At 41.5% G+C, this 22,892-nt stretch overlaps 1 protein-coding gene across 7 annotated transcripts in view; it reads right to left on the bottom strand.

Annotated features, from left to right (window-relative positions):
• ADGRB3 (adhesion G protein-coupled receptor B3) overlaps nucleotides 1-22,892 on the bottom strand; it is a 1,879,974-nt gene that overhangs the window by 251,102 nt on the left and 1,605,980 nt on the right. For all 7 annotated transcript variants that reach the window (XM_069606193.1, XM_069606199.1, XM_069606200.1 and 4 more), the window contains one exon: nucleotides 316-466. In XM_069606193.1, coding sequence (XP_069462294.1) covers nucleotides 316-466 — 151 coding nt within the window. The remainder of the gene's footprint in view (nucleotides 1-315; nucleotides 467-22,892) is intronic.

Below are 22,892 nucleotides of genomic sequence, written 5' to 3'. Positions count from 1 at the left end.
GTGCACTGTTTTAAACCGAACTGGAGATCTAGAAAATGGTGAGCTCTCTCTCTCTCTCTCTCTTTCTCTCGCTCTCTCTCTCGCTCGCTCTCTCGATATATATATATATGTGTGTGTCTGCTTATATCACACAGGAATATACGTTTTCAAAAATAATCAAATCATTCAACACAATGTCCTTTCATATGAATGTGACGCGCCTCTCTCCGCTAAGAGTCTTTCGGCAAGAAATGTTCTCTTTTTGATATCAACACATTATTGAAATGTCCCCTGCCGAATAGAGACCCACTTGGAGTGTAAATTGTATTGACTCACCCCAGCCAAGGCACAAGAAGCGTTTCCTTATGAGTCGCGTTCTGATTTTACCAGTGACGGCCATGTATGACTGCCAGGCTTCCGTCAAAACCCAGCAGAATGACGCCAGAAAGAAGAAATGTAGGAATGCTGTGGTCATGGTGCAGATGCTCTGCGAGAAGAGAGAAGGTTACATGCGTTAGACTCAGGAGAACTATTGTCTTTTCTTTGGTGTTAATGGATGCCATTGGCCTAAAGATATTGACATACACTTTTCACAGTCTATGCATTGGTTCTAGTGGGGGGCAGTAAGGAGAGCAGTGATCCACCGATCACAGCCAACTAGGGTCTGAAGGCTGAAGCTTACCATTCCACACTTTAATCAAAAGCACTGTGGACCTCATTACAGACAATTGGAAACAGTGCAAGTGTATTACCACCAGGGAGTTCCCTACTGCAAAAATCATATTTTCAATGCATTTCTGCACAAGAGCAAAGATTCTGTAATGCAGCCTGAGAAGAGCAACTACAGGAGTAGGGCAATGTATCCATGTGCCCCGCTATCTCTTTTACACCATCTGTAATATGATGACCCTAGGGGCCTAGTAAAGGCGGATATGATGAATCCCTCCATTAGGGCATTGTTTCTATTATCGCTATTTGAAAATGTTTGAAGCCACTCCTTGCTACATTGTTAACATCTTGAACGCATATTGTCCCTTCTTGTATGTTGTGATTATTTTACATACGGCTGCACAGCTTGTGACTGAGTAGTATTTGACTCATGTTCGTTTTCCCAACTAGTGGCCTTAAACATTGATCTGGCATTGTGGATTTAAGCAATCACCACTGAATTACGGGGTGCACATGGCCTCTAACGTCTGCCATCCCAAGCCTAGTTACCGGCCATGTACGCACCCCCGATGAGGTGCTAATACCTGTTTGTCCAGGGTGCAAATAATGACATTTTTTGTTTTTACAGGAGATGGCTCTGCTCCTATTGCAAGAGCCTAATCTTCTGTAAAAAAAAAAACCAAGATGACTGCCGCCATAGGAAAAGAGACTTGCTCCCTTTTCCATTTCCATGGTGTTGGCCGCGGGTGGGGGGAGTGCTGGGATTGGAGCATAAAGCTGTGGTTCAGCAGGAAAGTGGATAAGGAGGGAGGAAGTGGTGAAAGAAAGCATGATCTCTTTGGGGGTGGGAGGGTGGGGACATGGGGAGGCAACAGAGAGAGGCTCCCTGTTGCCTCCCCACACTCAAGATGGTGCCACCCAGGGAAGGGCCTTGGTTGGTTGGAAGATGTGGGCTGTACACCTCACCCACATTTTCAGCCACCTAATTTGCTGAGTGGCCTTACCCAGGTGCGAGTACACCATTGATACTAAAAAGCCACTTATAGACTCAAGGTATATATGACACATGTCATGTAGCTGTTATGAGAACTTCTCAGACTTTACACATAGTTGTTTCTTCATATGTGTTGTTGTTCAAATAGGAGTCTAATAATCCAAATCAGCTTCCTCTTCCCAAACGTGTGTTCTAGAGTAAAGGGGACATCTTTTGGACCAAGAGGTCCATTTACAATTGGCCACTGTAGCTATTAGATTAAGGGCACCTTACTGAGTACACATTTGTGAATAGTGTTCACAGAATGGTGTGTTTTCATGTGACCCAACGGTGTGCTCTCTTTTTCAAATATGTAACGAAATTGAAGTGACAAACATTGATAATTAGATTATATTTTTGGTAAAATTGCTTTTAATCTTAATGTTCATTGACTTAGTTGTCTTTTAACTGCAGTCACCAGCAGATTGAACCATTTTTTAGCACAACTTGTTAGGTGCATAAAAGGGAAATATTTGCATAGGTGTTAGCAGATAGCATTCATATTCACACAGATTGGGAAATCTGTTTGCATGAGTACATGGATATTATAAGCTGTGCCCTTAAGAAGATATGAAGTATCAAGCTTTGCTTATCAGCAATGATATTGAAACCTATGTAGACAATAGTGTCTGTAGGGAATTTTTAAAATAAATAGAATCCAATTATTTGAAACAATTTCTCCAGAAATCCAACCTTCTATGTTAACAACCCAATAACTTGTACTGTGTTGCTTTTCCTCTTTGTGATATATTATCCCATTACTGATTTGCTCTTAAGCAGCAGGTTTACCATGTGCCCTGTCATTTCTCTGCATAATATTCCATTTCATACACATTTTTTAAAAAATACCTGTGAATTAAGGTGTGCATTTCTTTAAAAATGTGCATGCAGAAATAAAACTATTGTGAGTGCAGTAAATAATGTATGTGTTAAATTGACATATATTACAGTTGGAGGGCATGTTAACATGATAGCCCAATTAAATGTTTCACTTTATAATCACTATGCACAATGTCCTTTTTCTATATGAATACTAGCTCATAGAAATTGTATTTGATTAAAATAAAACTGCAATGCAACTATAGAGATTCAATGCAGACAAAGTCGGTAATATATCTGTTAGGTATCTCTCATTACAGATTACTTCAGGGGAGAAATAAGTAACACCATCCCCACTGCACTCTATTTTCTATGTCCCTGAAAGGGATAAACATCATAAATACTCAGTCTTAAGCAATCATGTCTTTGAAAACAATTCTCATCAACAGAGGGCAGTTATCTGTCAAATCCAGGCATCTTAACCATCATCATATAAACCAATTAAGCTGGGTTGCAGCCATTCTGAACAAATACTCAACTTGGAAAAATACAGAATAGACACTAATACACTCTGAAAAACACACATCCATGGTATCCTTTCATTTTATAACATATAATTGGTCACATGCTGGAGGACTAGTTTTTGCATGACAAAGCCTCAAAGGGTTTAGGATCCAATCAGTTTCAACATTTTTGAAACTCTGGCTCAGCCATAAAATGTCATCCATGCATATCTAATGGATGGATTGAATCTCAAGAGACACAAGCTGGCCTGGCCAAGTTAATGATTATCTTAAAGGTACCTCCATGTATAAAAATGTCCATTCAAAATTGCACACATAACATACATTTCATTTTTACTTATAACGTTGCAATACTTAGGTCAGTTGAAGAAGCAAAGACAGTTATGGATTAAGTGCAGTATGTCCCACAGTATGTGCATGAGTCTAGCAATGATACACATATATATATATTCATATATTTTCATAATTTAAAAACTTTGGAATCTTTCATGATAGTCCCATGGCTTCAGATGCACATGTGTTGAGCGAAACCAAAAATATATTCATCAATACTGGAGAAAATGGATCTGGGTCTATATCTGATCCGAACCACTCCATGTCACATGGCTAAATATTTTTGACCTATCGAAGTAGATCGGTGTATCACTGGGAGTCTCAGCATCCAAAGAGAACCAATGAGAAATCATAACCAATGAAAGCATTGCCATGTCAGATGAAACTTTGTGGGCAAATGTAGCCTCTATATATGTCCAAACACATAGGAATGATGGAGAGCTCTGGAATTCTGACAAGACTGCAGAAGGGGAATTCTGTTCAAAATGAGAGGTGCTGAAGGGAGATAATGCCTTAGAGATAATTAATGAAACCCCTAAAAAGCCTTTGCCCACCGAAAACCCGATGCAGCACTTGCCCAAATAAGACCAGATTCCCTGAGAAGGATGAGCTCTGGGAGGCATAGATGACTGCATCAAAATGCCTAAAACTGTGAAGAATGGGGAGATAGAGGAGCGAGGAGAGAGGCAGCAGAATGTATAGATTGGAGAGTTAAAGATGCAGTGAAGGGGAGACAATTGATGGGAGGGCAGACCAAAAAGCAGAGCTGAGCAGTAGTTGAGGTGGGGAAAGACAAGAGTAGACATGTGTAGGTTTTTAGAGTGAAATGAAAGAACAGAGCGACCTTTGCAGATGTGGATATGATATTGGCAAGAGTGAGCTGTGTTTGAGATGTGGGGTTTAAAGGAAAAGGAAGAATCAAAAACGAAATCTCACATTACAGGCTGAGGTGGAAAAGGGAAGGCGGAAAATGGTGAAGAAGATTGAAGTGGGAGGCAATAAAAGTAGATGGGAAGAAGAGGATCTCTTATTTAGAGGGTTTGAGGTGGAGGAATTTGTCATGCATCCATGACTGAATTTCCAGAAGGGAGCATGACATGAGTGAAATATGTAAGAGAAAGAGGAGAATGAAACAATGATTTGTGAGTCATCAGCATAGAAGTGTGAAGAGAGGCCAAATGATGAGACAGTAGAGAATAAAGGAAATGTGTAGAGTGAGAAGTTCAGGTGGCCAAGAACAGAGCCCTGGGGAATGTTCTTGGCCACCTGAACTTGAGCCATGGTTTTACACCATGAAAAAAAGAGGAATGAAAAAACAGAGTTTTCCAGCCCAAGATATCAAAAGAGTGCAATTTGTTAGGTAAGATTCAAACTATTGTAGGACAGTTCCAGAAATACCAATAGAGGAGAGGGTGCATATGAGAGTAGGATGAGTGACCATGTCAAAGGCAACAGCGAGATCCAATAGCATGAGAATAGAGGAATATTTTGAATTGCATGCAGAAAGAAGCGAGTTAGAGACAGAGAGACAAGCAGTTTCAGTACGGTGGAGGAGTCTGAAAGCCAGATTGGTGCTCAGGAAGTAGAAGGGTGATGATCAAGGCAAACAGCAGCTTGAGAGTAGACTACCCACATAAAGAAAAGGAAGTAGAAAGATTACACAAAATATTGGCAGGAAGATAGGGATCGAGGAAGGAATGAAGAGGATGAGGGCGTGTTGGAAGCAGGGAGGATAGACAGCTGATGAAAGGGAATGGTTACTAAGTGTGGTGAGAAGAGGAGAAGATGGGGATAGACTTGGTAATGGTAGTAGAAGTAGTAATATTAATAATAATAACTTTGTTTTACTTTGAAATCATATATAATGACATGCCTTTTGTCAAGGACATGAAGTTTGTGTAACCATTTCTTTTGCACTATTCTGCATGGGATAGGTTGAGCCGAAATTCATTGCAGATACTGCTGTCCTCTTTCATGGTTGCCTACCAAAATCTAAGTATATATGTTACTAATTGAGATTGATGTATTCTTTCCACTGCTAAGGGTGCACCTCACCCCTTATAGTTTTACATTATTCTCAGTAGCGTTTGCATTTGTGGTTAAGAGCCTTGAAAGTTTAAAGTGAAACATACAGTACTGCATGAGAGAAATGTACAATGTGATGCAGTCAAAGAGAATTGCATGCTTTGCTTTTACTCTGTTAGAGCAAGATAATTGATAGAAAAATACCAACAACCTCCTGATGGTTGCCTTTTTCCAACACATTAATAAAACAAGAATGCTGAAACAGAGTAACCATTCTTCTAAATGTGATTTGTATGTAGATTCCATAGATAATATAGCACAGTAACTCACTTATTTTTCATGTCAGCTGTGTGGCTTTTAATGTTCAGAACACTTTATCCCATAGACACACCCTTTTCTCTTGACATGTTGATACAGTACATTTCTTAGATTCCATCATGGCTGTGCAGCTGCACATAGTCTGGAAACATACATTCAAACACACTTTGTGACGTGACTTTGTAAAATATCAGCATTCAATGACGATGCTAGATGCTCCTGGTAGTTGAATTATTGATCAATTTGCATTCTTAGTCTAAGGGACTGATTCACAGAAGTGCTTTATAATGGTGCAATCCCATTGGAAAACGCTCAGTGAGTCCTGCCCTATGTGTGGAAAAGAAAATCACACAAATGGACTTCTAAGAAAACCTTTATCAAAGGTGTCTGAAGTAAGGACTTTTATGATTATGGACTGCTAGTGCACCAGGTCATCATAAACTAGTTTTAAATCCAATGTCTGACAACAAAGCACAATTCCCTAAAACAAGCTTGAAATGCCAGATACTGAGTGTTCTGTTCTCCCCACATGCACTTTAACCCAAAAGCAAAAAACTGTGATCAAGAACACACACCTCCAGTCGCAAATAAAGAGTATGATTATTCTAAGTGTGGTGGCCGGTTTTCTCACGCTTATACTGCAATAGCATGTGCATAGTTCTGCCTATGGAATCACTATATCAACTGCACTGGAATACCACTGATCAGGCATGTGACTAAAGAGAGTGCCATTCCATCTGCACTTAAACACTGAACACTTCACACTGTGGTGCACTGCAGAGAACACTGAGTGGCAACTGTCTAAAACAATCATTAAAAATGAACAGCATCCATCAGCAAACAAGCACAAACATAGGTAGATAAAGAGGGGGGCTGCTGATAGAGAGCAACTTATTCCCTTTCTGGATGGCATTGGCAGCTTCAAGGGAATCAACTGAAAGGAAAGAAGTCCCATAAGCAAAGTAATTAATGCATTCATTGAAGATGCACACGTGGTACTCTACGTGACCTGTACAGGCACCTTTCATTGGCTGCTTGCATGCCGGTGTATTTCCATTTTTAACCTGGAGATTTGAAATAAATGTAGTACTTCTACTAACTTAATACGTGTTGTGCAGGCATCAGTGGCCTCAACAGTGCCCACTAGCTTGCAAGTTTGCCCTTAAACACTAAAACACAATGAAAAGCCCATTGCTCCACCATCAGAGGAAACAATTGTTATGACACTTCGCCATACTAAAATGAGTGATCATTCCTTGGGTCCACCATCTTGGACATTCCTACCTTTAACACAATTAAGTGATAATGTTTTTAGTTCACAGCATCAGTAAAACATATTATGGGTCCTATGCAAGATGTGTATGTGTTGTGGATGGATGACTGTTAAGACACAGTGGAAAGGCCCAATCACAAAGCGTGCAGCTTAATGTGTCAACATATAATACATGTATCTGGAACATAGCCCAAGCATCCATTTCGTAGGGAACCTATCACTGCAATACCTAACATGAGCCACCTCATGCTGGCATTATTGTCAAAATATCTGTGTGTTGTTTTTTAATAACATCTATCTTGACATCTATCTATGTTAGATATTTATTTTCTAAAGATTATATTTATGGAAGAATGACACTCATTTAATGCTCCCACTAATGTAACAATCCCTCGCCACAACCTGGGACAAGAAACAGGCTGCGTTAGACTGAAAATGATGTTTTAGTTAAAACAATAAAAGTTGGAATTAAAGGGGCTCCTATAACTGACAATACTGAGGGAGAAGCACATACTATTAAAATGAAAAGAGGCAGCTTGTCTAAAGAAAGGAAAATGCAGCCTGTCTGCTAATATCTCAGTAATGTTTCCACTCAAATTCACAGATATCCATATAAAAGCAAATATGAGTGTCAGTTCTAGGCAATAATCAAATACTTATACTATGCTTTGTATACAAAGTTTGACATTGATTTTGGTAAACGTTAATTCACACAACCTACAGTAAGGTATTATAGGTTAATCACACCATCTTGATTAATCAAATCCATGAGAACCTGGGCATCACTGATCAGGCTGTGGCATGGCTGACCTTCCTATTGGACTGACTCCCCCAGGTCCATCTTGTGTTCCTTCCTCTCCACAATCTCCCTCTCCACTTGTGGTGTCACTCGGGGCTCTATCCTCTCACCCTGTCTCTTCAATTGCCTACTTGCCCCCTTCAGCCCACCTGATTTCCACCTTCTCTTCTAACTTCAGTGTTATGTGGTTGATACACAGCTCTCTTTTAGTCTTCCCTCAACTTCCTCTACTTCCTCGCTCATTCCTGATTATGTACCAGCGATTCAGAAATGGTGCGCAAGCCAATGATCTCTGCCTCAACACCAGTAAGACTGAGATCCTTCTCATTGGGACCACTGCTCCTGCTTTCCCTCTTACACTCTGGCCACCATTCTTGGGCCCTCTACCATCGCCTTCCTTAGAGGCTAAAAACCTTGGGGTCATCTTTGACTCCACTCTCTCCTTCTCTCCTCACATCATGGCCCTTAGCAAGAAGGACTACTTCCAGCTGCACCTCCTTAAACTCACTGTCTCCATAGCTCTGGTTCTCTCCAAGCTGGACTACTGCAGCAGCCTCTTTCTCAATCTGCCTAACTCTACTCTTTACCCCCTTCAACTAATCCAGAACAGGACTGATAGACTTATCCTTTGCCTCAAGCTTAGGGACCTCATCTCTCCAACCCTGAAATCTCTGCACTGGATCCCGGTGGCTGCAAGGATCACGTTCAAGACCCTTTGCATCTTCCACAAGGCCTTCTGGGGCCAGTGCCCACACTACATCCAACTCTCTCTGCCTAAATACCTTCCTTCTAGAGCTCTTTGGTCAGCTACCTCGAACTCTCTGAGGGTCAGATGCTTCTCCCAGCTGAGAGTGGGGGGTAGATCTCTTTCCTCTGTGGGTGCGTCTCTGTTGAACGGCCTCCCTGCCCCTCTGAAACTTGAGCCAGATCACCTGAAGTTCCAGAAGCTGCTCAAGACCTTCCTTTTCTCCTCCACCTTCTCTCTTCCTCTTCCTTGCTAACCTTCCTGTCTGCCTGCCCTGAATGGTTACCAGTCTTCCAGCACTACCTCTGGTCCTACCGCGCACTTAGGGGCTGTAACTGTAACTCCTACTGCCCCCTGCCTTTCATGCACTTACTCAGAGCTGCACTGCCCTGACTGCATTTCCCCTACTCTCTCTCCTGATTGTCCACCTCTCCTTTTCCCCTTGCACTCTTTGCTGTTGTATTGCACGAACTGAATGACACAAGGCCTAGTAGGATCGTTTGTCCTCCCTCTGTCTCCCCCTTCCTTGTCTCGTGGCGCCTAGAAACACTTGTTTACAGGCACGTTATAAATACCAAATCATATCATACCTGAAACCAATCACCCCTTGAAATAAAAAGGTGAAGCAGTTCTCAGAATAAAGTTGGAAACAAAACAATTTACTTAGTTGTTCCCTGAGAACATGAAAACGTATTGCATTAGAGAAGTATGTTGCTGTACTACAGGTTACTTAGTGTTAGAGTTCTTTAAATATAAAATGTTGGATATTTTTGTGACAAACTATGGGTTCCTAGCTTGGGCTGGATATAATTGGAAATCTTCTGTGATTTTGAATTGGTTGCAATTCATTTTAAAGATTTAAATTCAGGAATTCCCTTTTTTTTCTGGGCCTAACTCTCTCACAATTATCAATAATTTAAGTTCACATTCACAACACCCCTTTTTCATGTGTTTTTACGGCACAGCTTTCATTTAATGTATTGCCTGTGGTGGACACCAATCCGGGGGCTTGTACATTTCAATTTGGGATTTCTAAGGCCTCCAGGGATCACAAATTACAGGATGAAAACCTTATCATGGTGCGGCTAATTAAGGTTTCACTTTTAATTATAAATCACAAATCACATAAAACTTTCACTATCTTCCCATTTTAAGTGATCTGGCTTTTAGACTGGGTTCAGAGAAATACCTTTAATTGCAATGAGAGATTTACTTAAGTCTTGGGAAATGTACTTAATATTCCGTGATCATTGTACTCACTTCTTGTTTGTCTTGTTTGTACGGGACAGGTAGGGACTTCAACTCATTCAGGCAGCATGAAGCTGAAATAAAAGTGAGCCAGGTAAGCTCTTCCTTTCAGTGTGTCCTCCTGCTTCCACCATTCTTCTCAGATAATCTATTTCTGTGTTGGGAACATCCTATGCTTTCAGTCCCATTTGTAAAATACCTTCTAACAGAGATTTCCCATCAGCTATTTCCATTTGGAATCCAAATCTGCTTTCTCCTGTTGGGTAGGCATTCTGCTTTCCCAAATCTCTCTTTCCTTCATATGTATTTGAGTTTAAATAAACAGCATCTATGTAGCATCATCCAAGACGCAGTTTTTGAGAAGGAAAAACCTATGATGGTCTCCCTTCACACCCACTAGAAACCTCCTCCTCACTTTGATAAGCTCAATATATTTTGATGTGTGATAGAGGGATGCATTAGCTTTGAGTAGTGTGGAATCACAGTGGACTGGAATATTTATTTAGTTTACATTTACCATTATGGACATGTGGCATTTATTAGAATTATATATTCAGATGTGTAAGAATATTCTGATTCCAGAGATTCTATTTAACTCAAAATGGATTTCCCACAGTCACTTCAAATGTTTCTTTTCTGCTGCACATTCTTTTTTTCCATATTTTCTGGAGGTGAAAGTAACAAAATATGACCCTGTATGCACAAAGCAGAATGATCTGGCTTCAGATCTGTTTATGAACAATTACAGCAGAACTGGTAAACTCAGTGATGTAAAATCACGTATAGCTTTTTAACATTATGTTAGTTTGAGCAAATCAAAGAGCTAGGCTGGGTACGATTAGATTAGATTAGAGCACCATTACAGTTTCTGACAGACCATGAATGGCATTATGACCCCAAAGTGGCCAGGCAGATGGATAATTGACATAATACTACTGGGGGCTTCATGCTAAAACACAGTAGCAATACAGTAGTAACTCGGAATGGTGGCAATGGTCATCATAGGCAAACTTTAATATCTATTAGCAACTGGTTCAGGGGAGCCAGAAAGTGGATCCCTTCACTGCTGGGAGTGCATGGAGACTGACAGCCCACGTATGGAGGGAGCAGCTGCTCTCCCCATGATACTGGCTCCATTCTTCCCTTGCAGTTCTTGGTTGAACCTGACACATACCTCCTCCCCAACTACAAACACCCTCTCAACCATCCCTGTTCTCCTTGTGCCCCAGTTCTGACCCCTCATTGGCCGGCCCACCACCATGCAGCCTTAGCTACCTGCTGCCACCCTTCTCCCATTGGATGTTATTTACAGCATCAAAAGTCCCTGTCACACATAGATGGTGGATATGTTTCGTGGGGCAAACTGTTCCTTTGAGGATGGAGTTCATGGATGGCCCCTTCATCAAACACACTATTAGCACATTAGTGTACAAAAAGCCTTAATACCTAAATTGGGTACAATCTCGGATTTTAGTAGCCCTGAGCCCTGAGCCATCATCAGTGTTCTTGCTTCACTCAGACCTACTTTGACTTGGGCTGGCAGGCCATGCATGACCCCATACACCCATAAATGTGGGTATTATCTGTACCATAGACAATTAGTATATACATGCATGGAACCATTTGAACGGCTGTACAATGGAGCAGTGTCTGAAAGGAAACAGGCATTAGTCTGCTCACTAAAGTTAGACAGTTGACTTTTCTGGGTGATTCTGTATACTTAGTTTGGTTGTTTGTTTGTTTATTAATTTGTAGGCCGCACCGAACCCTTAGGTAACTGGGCACCCTTAGGTAACTTAGTCATGCAATGTATTGCTATCTCTTGTGTAAAATTAACATTTTGTGTGAGGAGAGACGATTGTGGAAACCTTTTGGCTGTGTTGAATTGAATTGTGAGTCGAATTGCAAGGGAGGAGAGGCAGGGAAGGCGAGTGGATACTTTTTCAGCATGTATCCACAGCACAATATAATTGTTTAAGCAAAGTGGGTATGGGTTTTCACTTTGGTGACTTCTCTAGAAAGTTGCTAATTGTCGCTCTTGAAAGTGCATTGCAATGCATGCACTTTCATTCAGCGCCTAGATGTCCATGGGCTTAGCAAATGTCAAAATAAATAAATAAATAAATAAATAAATGCTCAGAGCATGCTACTGGATTTAAAAGTAACACACAGATATTGAGCACATGATTCTTTATCATTCAGCTTGGAACCTGCGAGCTACAATGAATGCAAATCTGCTCTCTCTCGGTGATGGCCGCCCTGGCGAATCACATTTACATTATAACACTTAATGATCATCGACAGCACTGGAAGGCCACTTGGGCAAATATAATGACACTTAAAATAATAGTTTTACTTGGACATTAGAACATGCATCAGTTGCACCTGGCACGGGTAGTAGATTCCACAGCGTTCCACTCAGCTGAACCAAAATGAAGGACGTGGGCACCTACCTATCTGTTTAACGCTATTTTAAATGTAATCATAAAACATTGTCAGTGTTTTTTTTTTATCACATGTTTTTTCATCCATTAATAAAAGATTAGGATGACGATAACTAATTTATAGTGGGATAGCGTTATAAAACCTAACATAACAGAGGCGTAAGGTCAGAATAATCACATCATCAGCTACCTATGAACTCACAATTATCCAAAAATAATATAAATGCATATTTATATCATTATCAGCTCTTTATATGGACAATACTTTTTCCACGGCTCTCCCTAATAAACATGTCTTTTTTGGGCTTTACACCCGGATCATCCGTACTCCTCGCCTGAAACTCATTGCATCCCAAAGTCCAGCACCACCTCACACCTCATCCCCACGCAAGGCCCATTCTTCCACTGAGATCTACCCCTGCCCTGAAGCCCATTTCCACAATAAGTCCCATGCTCTGCTTCATGCTGAGCCCTCCTCCAAGACCCATGTTTGCTCTGAGGCCCATCTTCATCACAATGCCCATCACTGTCCTGATACCCATTCACAGTGTGAGGCCCATCCCTACCCCCAGCCCCATTGCTGCACCTATCTACAATCGGAACTGATGAACTATGTAAAATGCTGGTTCATCTAAAAGTCCCAAAGGATTTAATTGACATTATATTGCCATTTGACACAATTAGGTCAGAAAATGTGTTCTGTGTCTCTTCTCTTTATTTTTGGATTATAATAAATAAAATACCACAAAACATACCATGTAAATTATATTAAAAGTCACCTGACACTTCCATGCTGTAGCCTCAAGCATTACAATTAACATCATTACTATGTGACTTTTTACATCGTTATATTATACATTTGGGGTATAGTATTTTATATTGAATAGACTACCATCACAGAACTAATTTGGGGTTCGAAAAGAACAGAACAGCGTAATATGAACCGTCATGTAGGGTGACCAGACGTCCGGGTTTTCCCGGGACAGTCCGGGGAAATCACCTGACGTCCCGGGGTCCCGGGAGTTTTTTTAGTTTATAAACCCCGTCCGGGGTTTTGATTACAGACCTTTTTGCCGTTTTTTTTTTGCCGGCCCCCGATTTCGAAATCCCGAAATCGGGTCCCGGCGCAACTTTTCCTGTGAGAATGGGCCCCCATTTCCTCCCCCTTCCCCTCCCCAGCGCTCTCCTCCAATGCGAGGAGTGTGCCTGTTAGCACACCCCCTCCATGACCCCCGCAACGGGCCAACGAAATAGAAGTAGGACTAAAGTCGAATGTGTATTTTCTTTAGTCCTACTTCTATTTCCATAGACCGTCCGGGTTTTTTTTTTAGAAAATCTGGTCACCCTACCGTCATGTCAAAGAGCAGATTCATATTTTTGGAGATAAGTAAATGGAGCAAATCGCTGGTATGCATTCACCGGGTTACTGATTCCTGTGTGTTGCCCATGTTGTCTGTGAATGTTGCACCCCCTGCCTGTATGTGCACCCAGGGATGCGTTTCATTGGAGCCATGTATCTTGCCGTGTGTGTTCCAGTACTTGGTATGGAATTGCAGAGCTCCGCTTCTTTCTCTCTTCACAGTGCAGCGTGTGGGTGACAGCAGCCTGGCCTACATAGCGTGCAGAGTTTGGTAGAGCTCAGCTGCAGAGGCGCTGTGAATCCTGGAAATCTAGGTCCCATCTGGTAATAGCGCATCATTCCTGATACTTTGTAGGTCATCCACGGAATCTAGATGAGAAATCAGTTCCCTGAACCTGGACAACAATGTTATTGTTTAGTCGAGCATCTTTTAATCATTATGTACAAATCCATCGTTTTTAATCACTCCTGCAATCATAATGTATTCATCTGCATGTATTAATTGCGACGATTAGCATTAAACAGATGACAGTCTTTTCAGTTTTTTGGAATCATTTTTGTAAGGCAAAACGAGCTTCTACGAATCATCTTGGTGCTGAAGTCTTGAAACAGCCACGAAGAATGGAGAGTACAGCAGGAAGGTGGGCGGGGATTGGTAGATTCCTCAGTCATGATGTCAACAGAGGGCATCGTCATCAAACTGGTATCACCAAAGGCAGGAAGGAAGAAGTTCAGGAACGTAGGCAAGGCTATTGTGAAGAATGTGTTGAAATATACATCCTTTTCCAAATTGGGCACGCAAACAAAAGCCCGTGTTTACAAACATAATGTGCTGACCATAGAGGGGTTGCACACAGTTATCAAAGGGTAAACAAGGGTTTTTTCTCGTTTTTGGCTCTGCAGTTTCATTTCTATCCCAACCTCCAGCGGGTTTCGGTGAGTCTCAACAGCAGTTCTCCAGCTAGGACACGGAAATCGGCCAGAGTTTTGCTTTGCTCTGTGTTCATCCTGCCTCTGTGGCTCTGCAATGGCATTTTCCATGACTACACTGACAAAGAAAGCAGGGGGTCATCAGCAGTTAAATGAGTCATGGTGGCCTCATACAAGCATATTGGCCTGCCATTCGGCCTTCACGCAGCACCTGCCACGTTCCAATGCATGTTGGATAGGGCATTGTGACCTTTTACCCACTTTTGTCGTGCGTATCTCAACGATATTGTGATACATACCGAGAGTTGGCCAGATCACGTTTTCCATCTCTCCAAATCCTCAGAGCCCTATGAAAGTATGGATTAGCTGCTAATCCCCGAAAGTGCCATTTAGCCTGTCGGCCATTAAATAGCTGGGTCTCTTCGTAGGTAATGGTCAGATCCAACCTCAAAGTGAAAGTTTAAAATGGTCCAAATAACCCAAACGCCCAAAACTAAGAGGGAACTTTGTGTTTTTGGGGGAAAGACGGCTATTGTCAGCGGCTCATTTCAAACTATTCCAGCATAGCCTCTAGCCTCACAGACAAACTCGAAATTGCACTACCTCAAATGTTAATGTGGAACCCTGAAGACCAAGCTGGTTTCAATGGCTAAAAGATTCTGTGTGGAGAATCTGTATTGAAGCTACCGAATTATAATCCTGAGTTTGTTTTACAAACGGATGCCTCCAAAACAGGGCTAGCGGCTGTTTTATTGCAGGAATATGATGATATAGAACACCTGGTATTATACACAAGCAGAAAACTCTTTCGAAGGGAACAAAATTATGCCACCATTGAGTTAGAAACATTGACGATCAGGTGGGCTATAACACATCTCAAATACCATTTAAAGGACAGAAAGATCAGAATGGTCATTGATCACTCTCCATTATCGTGGATGAGCCTAAGAAAGGAAAACAACACTTGGATGATGAGGTGGTTCTGACAGCTGCAGCCATTTTGCTTCACAGTCGAACATCAAAAGGGAAGAGAACAGGGAAATGTAAACTTCCTTAGTCGATTTCCTATCAATTAAGAAGGGTAAGCCATCCAAATAAGGGAAAGGGTATGTGACAAATCACAGGATTCTGTCACTTCTCCTCTGGGGAGAGCCTTTCCCTGTGAGGCAAGAGAGGTGAGCCTGCTACGCAATACCCAGCCTAGGGATAGAGGCAAGCGGGATCTCAAAGGGAGATACATTCTTGTGGGGAACTCCCTGAGCCATATATCCCTAACACATCTCCAAAGACATCTACCGGAGAGACATGAAAAACCAATCAGTATTTGTTATTGTCATCCAAATACTGTAATTTTACCTGTGGGGGAACACTTAAGTCATACTAAGAAGCAGAAAATAAGTGGAAAAATAAAGATCATGAGTCAAACAGAAAGGAAGGACTTCAGCTCTGCTCTGGGGAAGTCCCACGGTAGCGTAATAAGAGGAGGCAGAGACCTGGAGAAAGAGAAATCTCTCACTGAGGGACACATATGTAAAGTAGGACGTGCACCGTCTGATGCGGATAGCGAGCCCAGGTGCAGCCTGGCAATGAAGCAGAGAAGAGAAGTGGAAAATTGAGGGGACACAAGATATCCCTACATTGAACGAGGAATAAGTTGTGGTGTGACTGCAAACAAGCCGTGGTGGACAATTCGCTCTCTAAAGAATGCCAAGACCACTTTCACAGAGAAAGAGCAGAGCAAAAAGAAAGAGGAAAGGAGGAACACCCATATTGGAAACTACAAAGGAACTGAAGAGCCAACCTGACAAGTGATCAAGAGGGTCACAGCATGTTGTGTAACCCAGTGATGTTATCACTGAAGGGCACATCTTTGATGGATGGAGGGATGGGGCAGAGAATGTAAAATGTTACTGCTCTTGTGCTTGTGAAATAGATATTTTAGCTGCCCATCGTGTTCTTGAGAGACTTTGAATTGGGAGTATTTTTGATAAAACTTGGCCAGGACAGACCTTTGCCGTGGTGGCACAGGGCTGCACACACCAGGGTGCCTTACAGCCAGGGACACCTCTAGGGAAACTATCTGGGCTAATTCAAAGTAGTGTGAACAAGTGCAAAACAAAATTGGATCACGGACATCCATTTTCACACACAGGGTTACCCATGCATGATAGCATGCAACTCCTGTTGAAGACTGCCTTGTCGGGACAACTGTACAGTTATTCAATGGGAATTCCATTGGTATCATAGTGTTATTGTGTCAGTTACTGATCTTACTGCTTTTCCTGGAATGGCCTGGTCCATCATGAATGAGAAGCTGAAGCTCCTTTTTTTGTACTGATGGCATAATTCAGCAGATCCAAAAATGCGAAATAACTGTCTGGATTTGAATAATGCTGTCTACAATCTACTACCAAACCAGTTTAAAGCTTATGCATAGGAGAGGATTATAAAGCATTTGGACAAGTCTGTATTGTGGTGCAATGCAGAGAGCTGCAGCTCTGTATGAAGTATATTGTGCTGGTATTGTATTTCTTTTCTCTCCTTCCCTGAAGGTTTCGAAGCACCTTTTAGATCAGCTACTTCAACAAGATGACAAGAGGACAGTTTGGTAGCTCATCTAAATCTTATTGCGGAAGGACATGATGACGATAACCACAGGGGTAATCTACCATCGTTGTTGGGTCTTGGTCCAGAAATAGAAAAGAGCAAGGAGAGGCTTCTTATAAATGTTAAGTACAGTTGGTACAGATGGGACTTTCCTGGTTCAGGGCAGGAGAAATCTAACACAGTTATCTGGCATGTTGGTAAAAACAGATAAGAACAAGATGAGACTTCCTGTTAATGTAGAATGCAGTCATCTCTGGTCCAGGGCACTGAGAGCGAGAGAGAATGCTGGTACTGTAACTGCATGACTGTGGCTGTTAGGCTTACTGGTGTGTGGCAGCACTAAGAGGGTTCTGATGCCAGTCTGAGGTAAAGATGTAGGGATTACCACTTTGCAATTGGGACCCCTATCCAGTAGTCATTGAAGGCAGATACTGTTGCATGTTTTTCTCATTACCATATTTTAGCTATGCAAGGCCTTTTGTGCCTGTGTGTGGATGCTGCGGGTTCCAGCTTCCAGCTAAGGTTTTAATTCTTTCAGGTGATGATGGAATTCCTTCCTGTCCAGAAGTTGTTCTCGCTGTCATAGCTCATACTGTTATTGGACCGCTCTGAGCATAATCACCTGGTGTACAGTATCTGTTGCAGCACACAGTACAGTGCCATTAATTGGGCAGTGGCCACTTTCCAGAATTACTGCCTTACAGTTTGTAATGTGCATGTAATGAAAAGCTGCCCCTTCAATGTTATGGCATGCTGTGGATTTGCGATAAAAGTAAATAAACATTTTTAAAAAATGATAGACAGGAGGCATCGAGTACTCCAAACAAATGATCTGAGTTATACAGTTTCTGAGGCACTCCTTCATATGACTGGCCAACAACAGCCTCAAACCCTTCATCCCAAATCTAGTGCAGCAAGCAAGTCCGCCCTAATTCAGAGCCATGATGCAAATGACGCCCATGGTCTGGGCGTGTAACAAATAAAAAAAATAAAAAATAATATGCTGTGAATACTTAGGCTATTGTATAATGTTGTGAATATTCTGTAATTTATATCATGTAATGGAACGAATGTAATGTTTTGAATTTTACTAATTGCTAAGCTGTCTTTTAACCACGCCGTGACACCTGAGGGTCTGGGCGTGTAACAAATAAAAAAATAAATAAATAAATAAATAAATAAATAAATAAAACTGCAGCTTTAAAAAGCACCCAATATCTGGAATTGCAGCCATTGGAAAATGGTCATTAGTTTTCTGATCTCTGAGTTGTAAGTGGCTAGCTAATGGACATGAGGTAAAACATTTCTGAGGAAGTAATAGGCTCCTAGCGAGAAAGACAATCTCTGGGGAATCCGATGCAACACATTTGAAGAATCGCTGCACCTGTCGCAATCTGTGTCACAGAGAGCAAGTCACATGGCATGATTTGCATGATGTTCAAGATCTACAGTCGAAATACATCAATACACCTGCTGAGTGCAGTACTGGAGAAGCTTGGGGATAGAAATCACCACCTAAAACTAAGATTTTAGAAGCAGTAGCATTAATGGCAATCTTATTATATTATTGCTTTAGTTTTCAATGAATGGAGATTTCGGGAATAGATTCACTTTGGGACCAATATTCCACTTCTGTGAAGATATCTGTTTCTGTTTAATGGTGCACCTGGTGTGAGAATTGAGCAGAGATGGCAGTGAATTTCTTTATCAGCCGAAAGTAACCACAGTAGTAATCACCTAGATATTGACACATTTGTTTCCAGTCACTGTGTGCGACCCTTCCTAGTTTTGCCACGTGCCAAGTACCTAACCATCTGCACTTGACCTGCCCCTCAAGCACATTCTAAAATTCAACTGCAAAGATGCGCACAGGTGGTAAAAAGTAGCCTGCCCCATGTGCATAAACAGCTGTTTGGCCATTTGCAATTGGTATTTTATTCCGATATGCTGTTTGGAATTTAGTATGGAGTTGTCTGTCACTAATTAATACCTGAAATGAAGAATGGTCATCTTACCTCCTAATTTATCAATTTGCTAAAAGAAATATTTGCAAGGTGATAGAAATTCATAAACAACAGATCTCTTTTTAAACTGAAAACATATATTAATTGTACCTTGTAATCACTTTTTCAAAGCGCACAAACACAAGGCCATCTAGAAAAAAAGAGTCTCCATTGTTCTGCATGTATATCCCTCGTGCACATAGGATGCATACAAAAGAGATTGCTAGGTTCAGCATATCTATTTTCAAAGACAGACGTGTACATTTGTTCACACTCTAAATGTATTGGACGTTGTTGAGAGATATTTGGAACAGAATAGCATTTTTAGATGATGTATAGTATGCTCCTCTCTGTGTAGAAGGTGCCAGGGTGACCTCCAGGTTGAACATCTGTGAAGTTATCATGAAGCAAGACATAGACAACACATTCAAAATTAAAAACAAACACTTTTATTAACTTAAATGTCAGGATGGATGGAAAAGGGCCTAACTTGCCGTATGCTAGGGTGGGATTTCCCTACCTAAATAAAACTAAGGAAAGTCTGAGTAAAAGAGTTCAACTGAAGAATCTGTCTGTGTCCAAAACCTATACTTGTCCTCACAACTAATCTATACAATATGTAGGGATGTCAGAAACCAAAAGAAACAGTGTCCAACATAAAGTTTTGAGCTTCATCCAGCTTACAGCTTCCTTTCAGCTCCCTTCCTCAAGTATAAAACAGTTCCAGCAAAAGGTCTCAAAATTACCTCTCTTGAGTTCAGGTTGATACAGTTTTAAACAGTACTCAGGGTTGCCTTCCCTAAGTTCCAAGTAACACAGTTCCAAGCACAAAAGAACCTTGAGACTCCGGTCCAAATCAATAAATGTTTCAAGTCTCAGGCTTCCCTTCCCCAAGACTTAATTTCAGCAGCACAAAATTATCCTTTGTCCTTTGTCTTTTTAAAGTTCGTTGTCACTCTTGTGCCTTCATTTTATGGTTAGTTTTTCATGTACAAATTGTTTTGGAATTATTTTCAAAGCTTTAATTGATTCTGCTTTAAATGTAATGTTATATTATATGCAGTTTTCACACCATTCATTTTAGAATACAGCATTCACTGGTTTAATTTAAAGTTTCATTTAGAACTCAGCATCTAGTGGTTTTACTCAAATTTAAAGTTATGTTCTACTTCTGACCTTAGTATGTAACAATTCTGCTCTTTTGTAAAGTTTTCACTCAGTTCAGCATTCAATATTGGTTGTACTTGTTAAGGTTTTCCTTCAGTTCGGTATTCAATAGGCACGGGTTGTGCTCAGAACACACTTTTCATTACACCTGCTTTGTAATATTTCTTTAATTCACTTCAAACAAAATACCCAGCATTCTGATTTTTTTGGGAACATGTTTCCTCCGACACACGACCACTCTGATACAAAGTATTCCTCAGAGATCTTTGAAAACGTGTTTCCTCAAACACGCAACCTGTCCGTTACAAAGTTGTCCTCAAACAGAAAAGTTCAAATGCTCGCACAGTGGGTTTTTCAATTGCTAGAAACTCACTGGCCATGTTCACAGGCTTCCCAGCAGCGTGGATCATACGGCCTTCTGCTCTTCACGTCAAGGGTCCAACTCCTGCCCGTAATGCACTCTTGTGGCGAGCTTCTGACACAGGGGAATGAGCTTCTTGACCACAGGGGAAAGGGACAGCCTCTCCACAGGGCTCTATTCATAATGTTCGGTCTGTTCTACAGTGATCCAGCTCCTAAGCCACGCTTCCATAGACTGCCTCTCTCTGCAGATCTCAGCGGTTCGACATGGTTTCCAATTAAAGTTCCCTGCTGCTTTGACTGGCCTACTGTCTGCTTCTCCTGTCGCTCTTTTTGCTGGTGGGCTGTTCTCTTTTTATATGCCTGCAGCCCTTTGACAGGCTGTATGTGTGGATGCCCAGTCAGCCCTGCCTGGGCACAATTAAAGGGACATGCCTGACCTTCGCTGCTCTTAACAGGCATCTTCCTTGTCTGTAGGGTGTCCTGACCCACGTTTAAGCTACCCTGCTACAACATTTGGTGCTGTGGGCTTAGGAAATTCAAGATGGCGGAAAACCCACATGTGCGCCGAAATCCAGGAAAGCTGCGCAGTTGTGCGCACACCAAAATGGTTACCTAACTTGCCACCCACCAGGGTAAAGAAAGGTCTTTGTTAACAAAATCCACTTTTACTGATGTCAAAAAGTTGCTGAAATCGTGACTCATTGGACCACTTTAAAGATTCAACCCTTTTTGTGGGGTTCCACATAACCATCTTACTGTAAGGAGCCCCATCAAAACAATGTTAAGCAAGGATTTACTACCATGTAAGAACCATTCCTGTTTAGAATGCATTAATCCAAGAAAATCCCAAAAATGGGTGCAGTACCAGTACTCACCACTATCCAAAAGCCGGCGTTTTAAAACCCACTGTGTGTTTTTCTGAAGGCAAGCAAAATGCCTATTTCAAACCTTGCAACATGTGCAAAATATTCACTGAACACCAGCAGACATTTGGCAGAATGGAGTTTTGTGTGCCTACAAAATCTGGGAAATGAAGAGCCCAAAAACAATGCTTATAACAAAAATGCTATGGAGTCAGCAGCTTAAGCCTAACTGCAACTGGATTTAAAACCACCAAAATCGAAAATGTTAAATTAAATGAGTGACCTATGTTTGGTGTCACATGCCTTTGTAACTGTTGAAATGTCATAGTTTTGCACTTAGAATCAGCATTCTAGCTGCATGTGTAAAATTACAAGTTATTTTAAAAGCAACAAAAAGTTAGCTGAAGGTCTGGCTTAAGGAACTTGATTTTGCCTAGCAACGGATCCCATCAGGAGTGAAACTTGAGTCACAACTATGTTCCCAGGCCAATGTTCCTTTTGCTGCCCATACTAAGGATATGCCATCTATCTGATAATTGAATTTCCTGTGCTCTGCCAGAGAGTGAACAAAGCCCTCTCCACTCAGGCAAAGGTTTTTATTACAGACGTCGTAAAAAGTGGCTTCCTCCTGGAGAAGCTGGGAGGGGCACTGCCTGTGAGAAGCAAGCTGGCTTGGCAGAAACTGGAAAGACTGGTTTCTGTACCATGTGACCTGAAAAGACACACCCCTGCAGCAAGGATATGGTTTTATAAAAAGGGGGATAATTCATAGTGCGGACATGTGAAAATTTTATAAATGATACCATAATTCTTGTGATTTTTCTGCCCACAGTTTAAGACGTGGTAGGAACCGGTGGTATGTTCAGGGGGGTTTTAGCGGAAAAGTGGATATTACTCTAAATGTGTGCATGTTAAAAATCTGAAACTTCATCAGTTAATGTCCCTACCCCCTGCACACATGTATGTAAAGTTGGGTCCATGTCAGAAATTGCAAAATCAGTTAAAAAGTGAAATATGTGCCAGTTCTGAATGCAAGCTCCCAGGAAGAGCAGAGTTTGAACAGGGGATACCTCCTGTAATGCATGATGGGTGCATATGATTTTAAAACAATATGTACCTCTGCAAATATGTATTTGTTTCAAATCTAGATTTGTGTGTAAGTTGACAGGAGGAGTGGACTTTCTGCAGGCTGTAAAATGACATCACGCTGACTCACAGTTCATTCCCCAATCAAATGATAAATGGAAGTTTGACCAATTAGAAGCTGAGAGAGAGGTAGGGTCAGTGATGCTAGAACACACCCACATTCTAAACACATAAAAGCAGACAGACAGGACAGATAGGGACCTTCCAAATTCCATCTGCAGCGGGACGCTCTGCCGGAAAAATC

Source organism: Ambystoma mexicanum, chromosome 4p (genome assembly GCF_040938575.1).
Source record: "Ambystoma mexicanum isolate Mex_15411 chromosome 4p, UKY_AmexF1_1, whole genome shotgun sequence".
Taxonomy (NCBI): domain Eukaryota; kingdom Metazoa; phylum Chordata; class Amphibia; order Caudata; family Ambystomatidae; genus Ambystoma; species Ambystoma mexicanum.
This window is presented reverse-complemented; position numbering and strand designations above follow the sequence as displayed.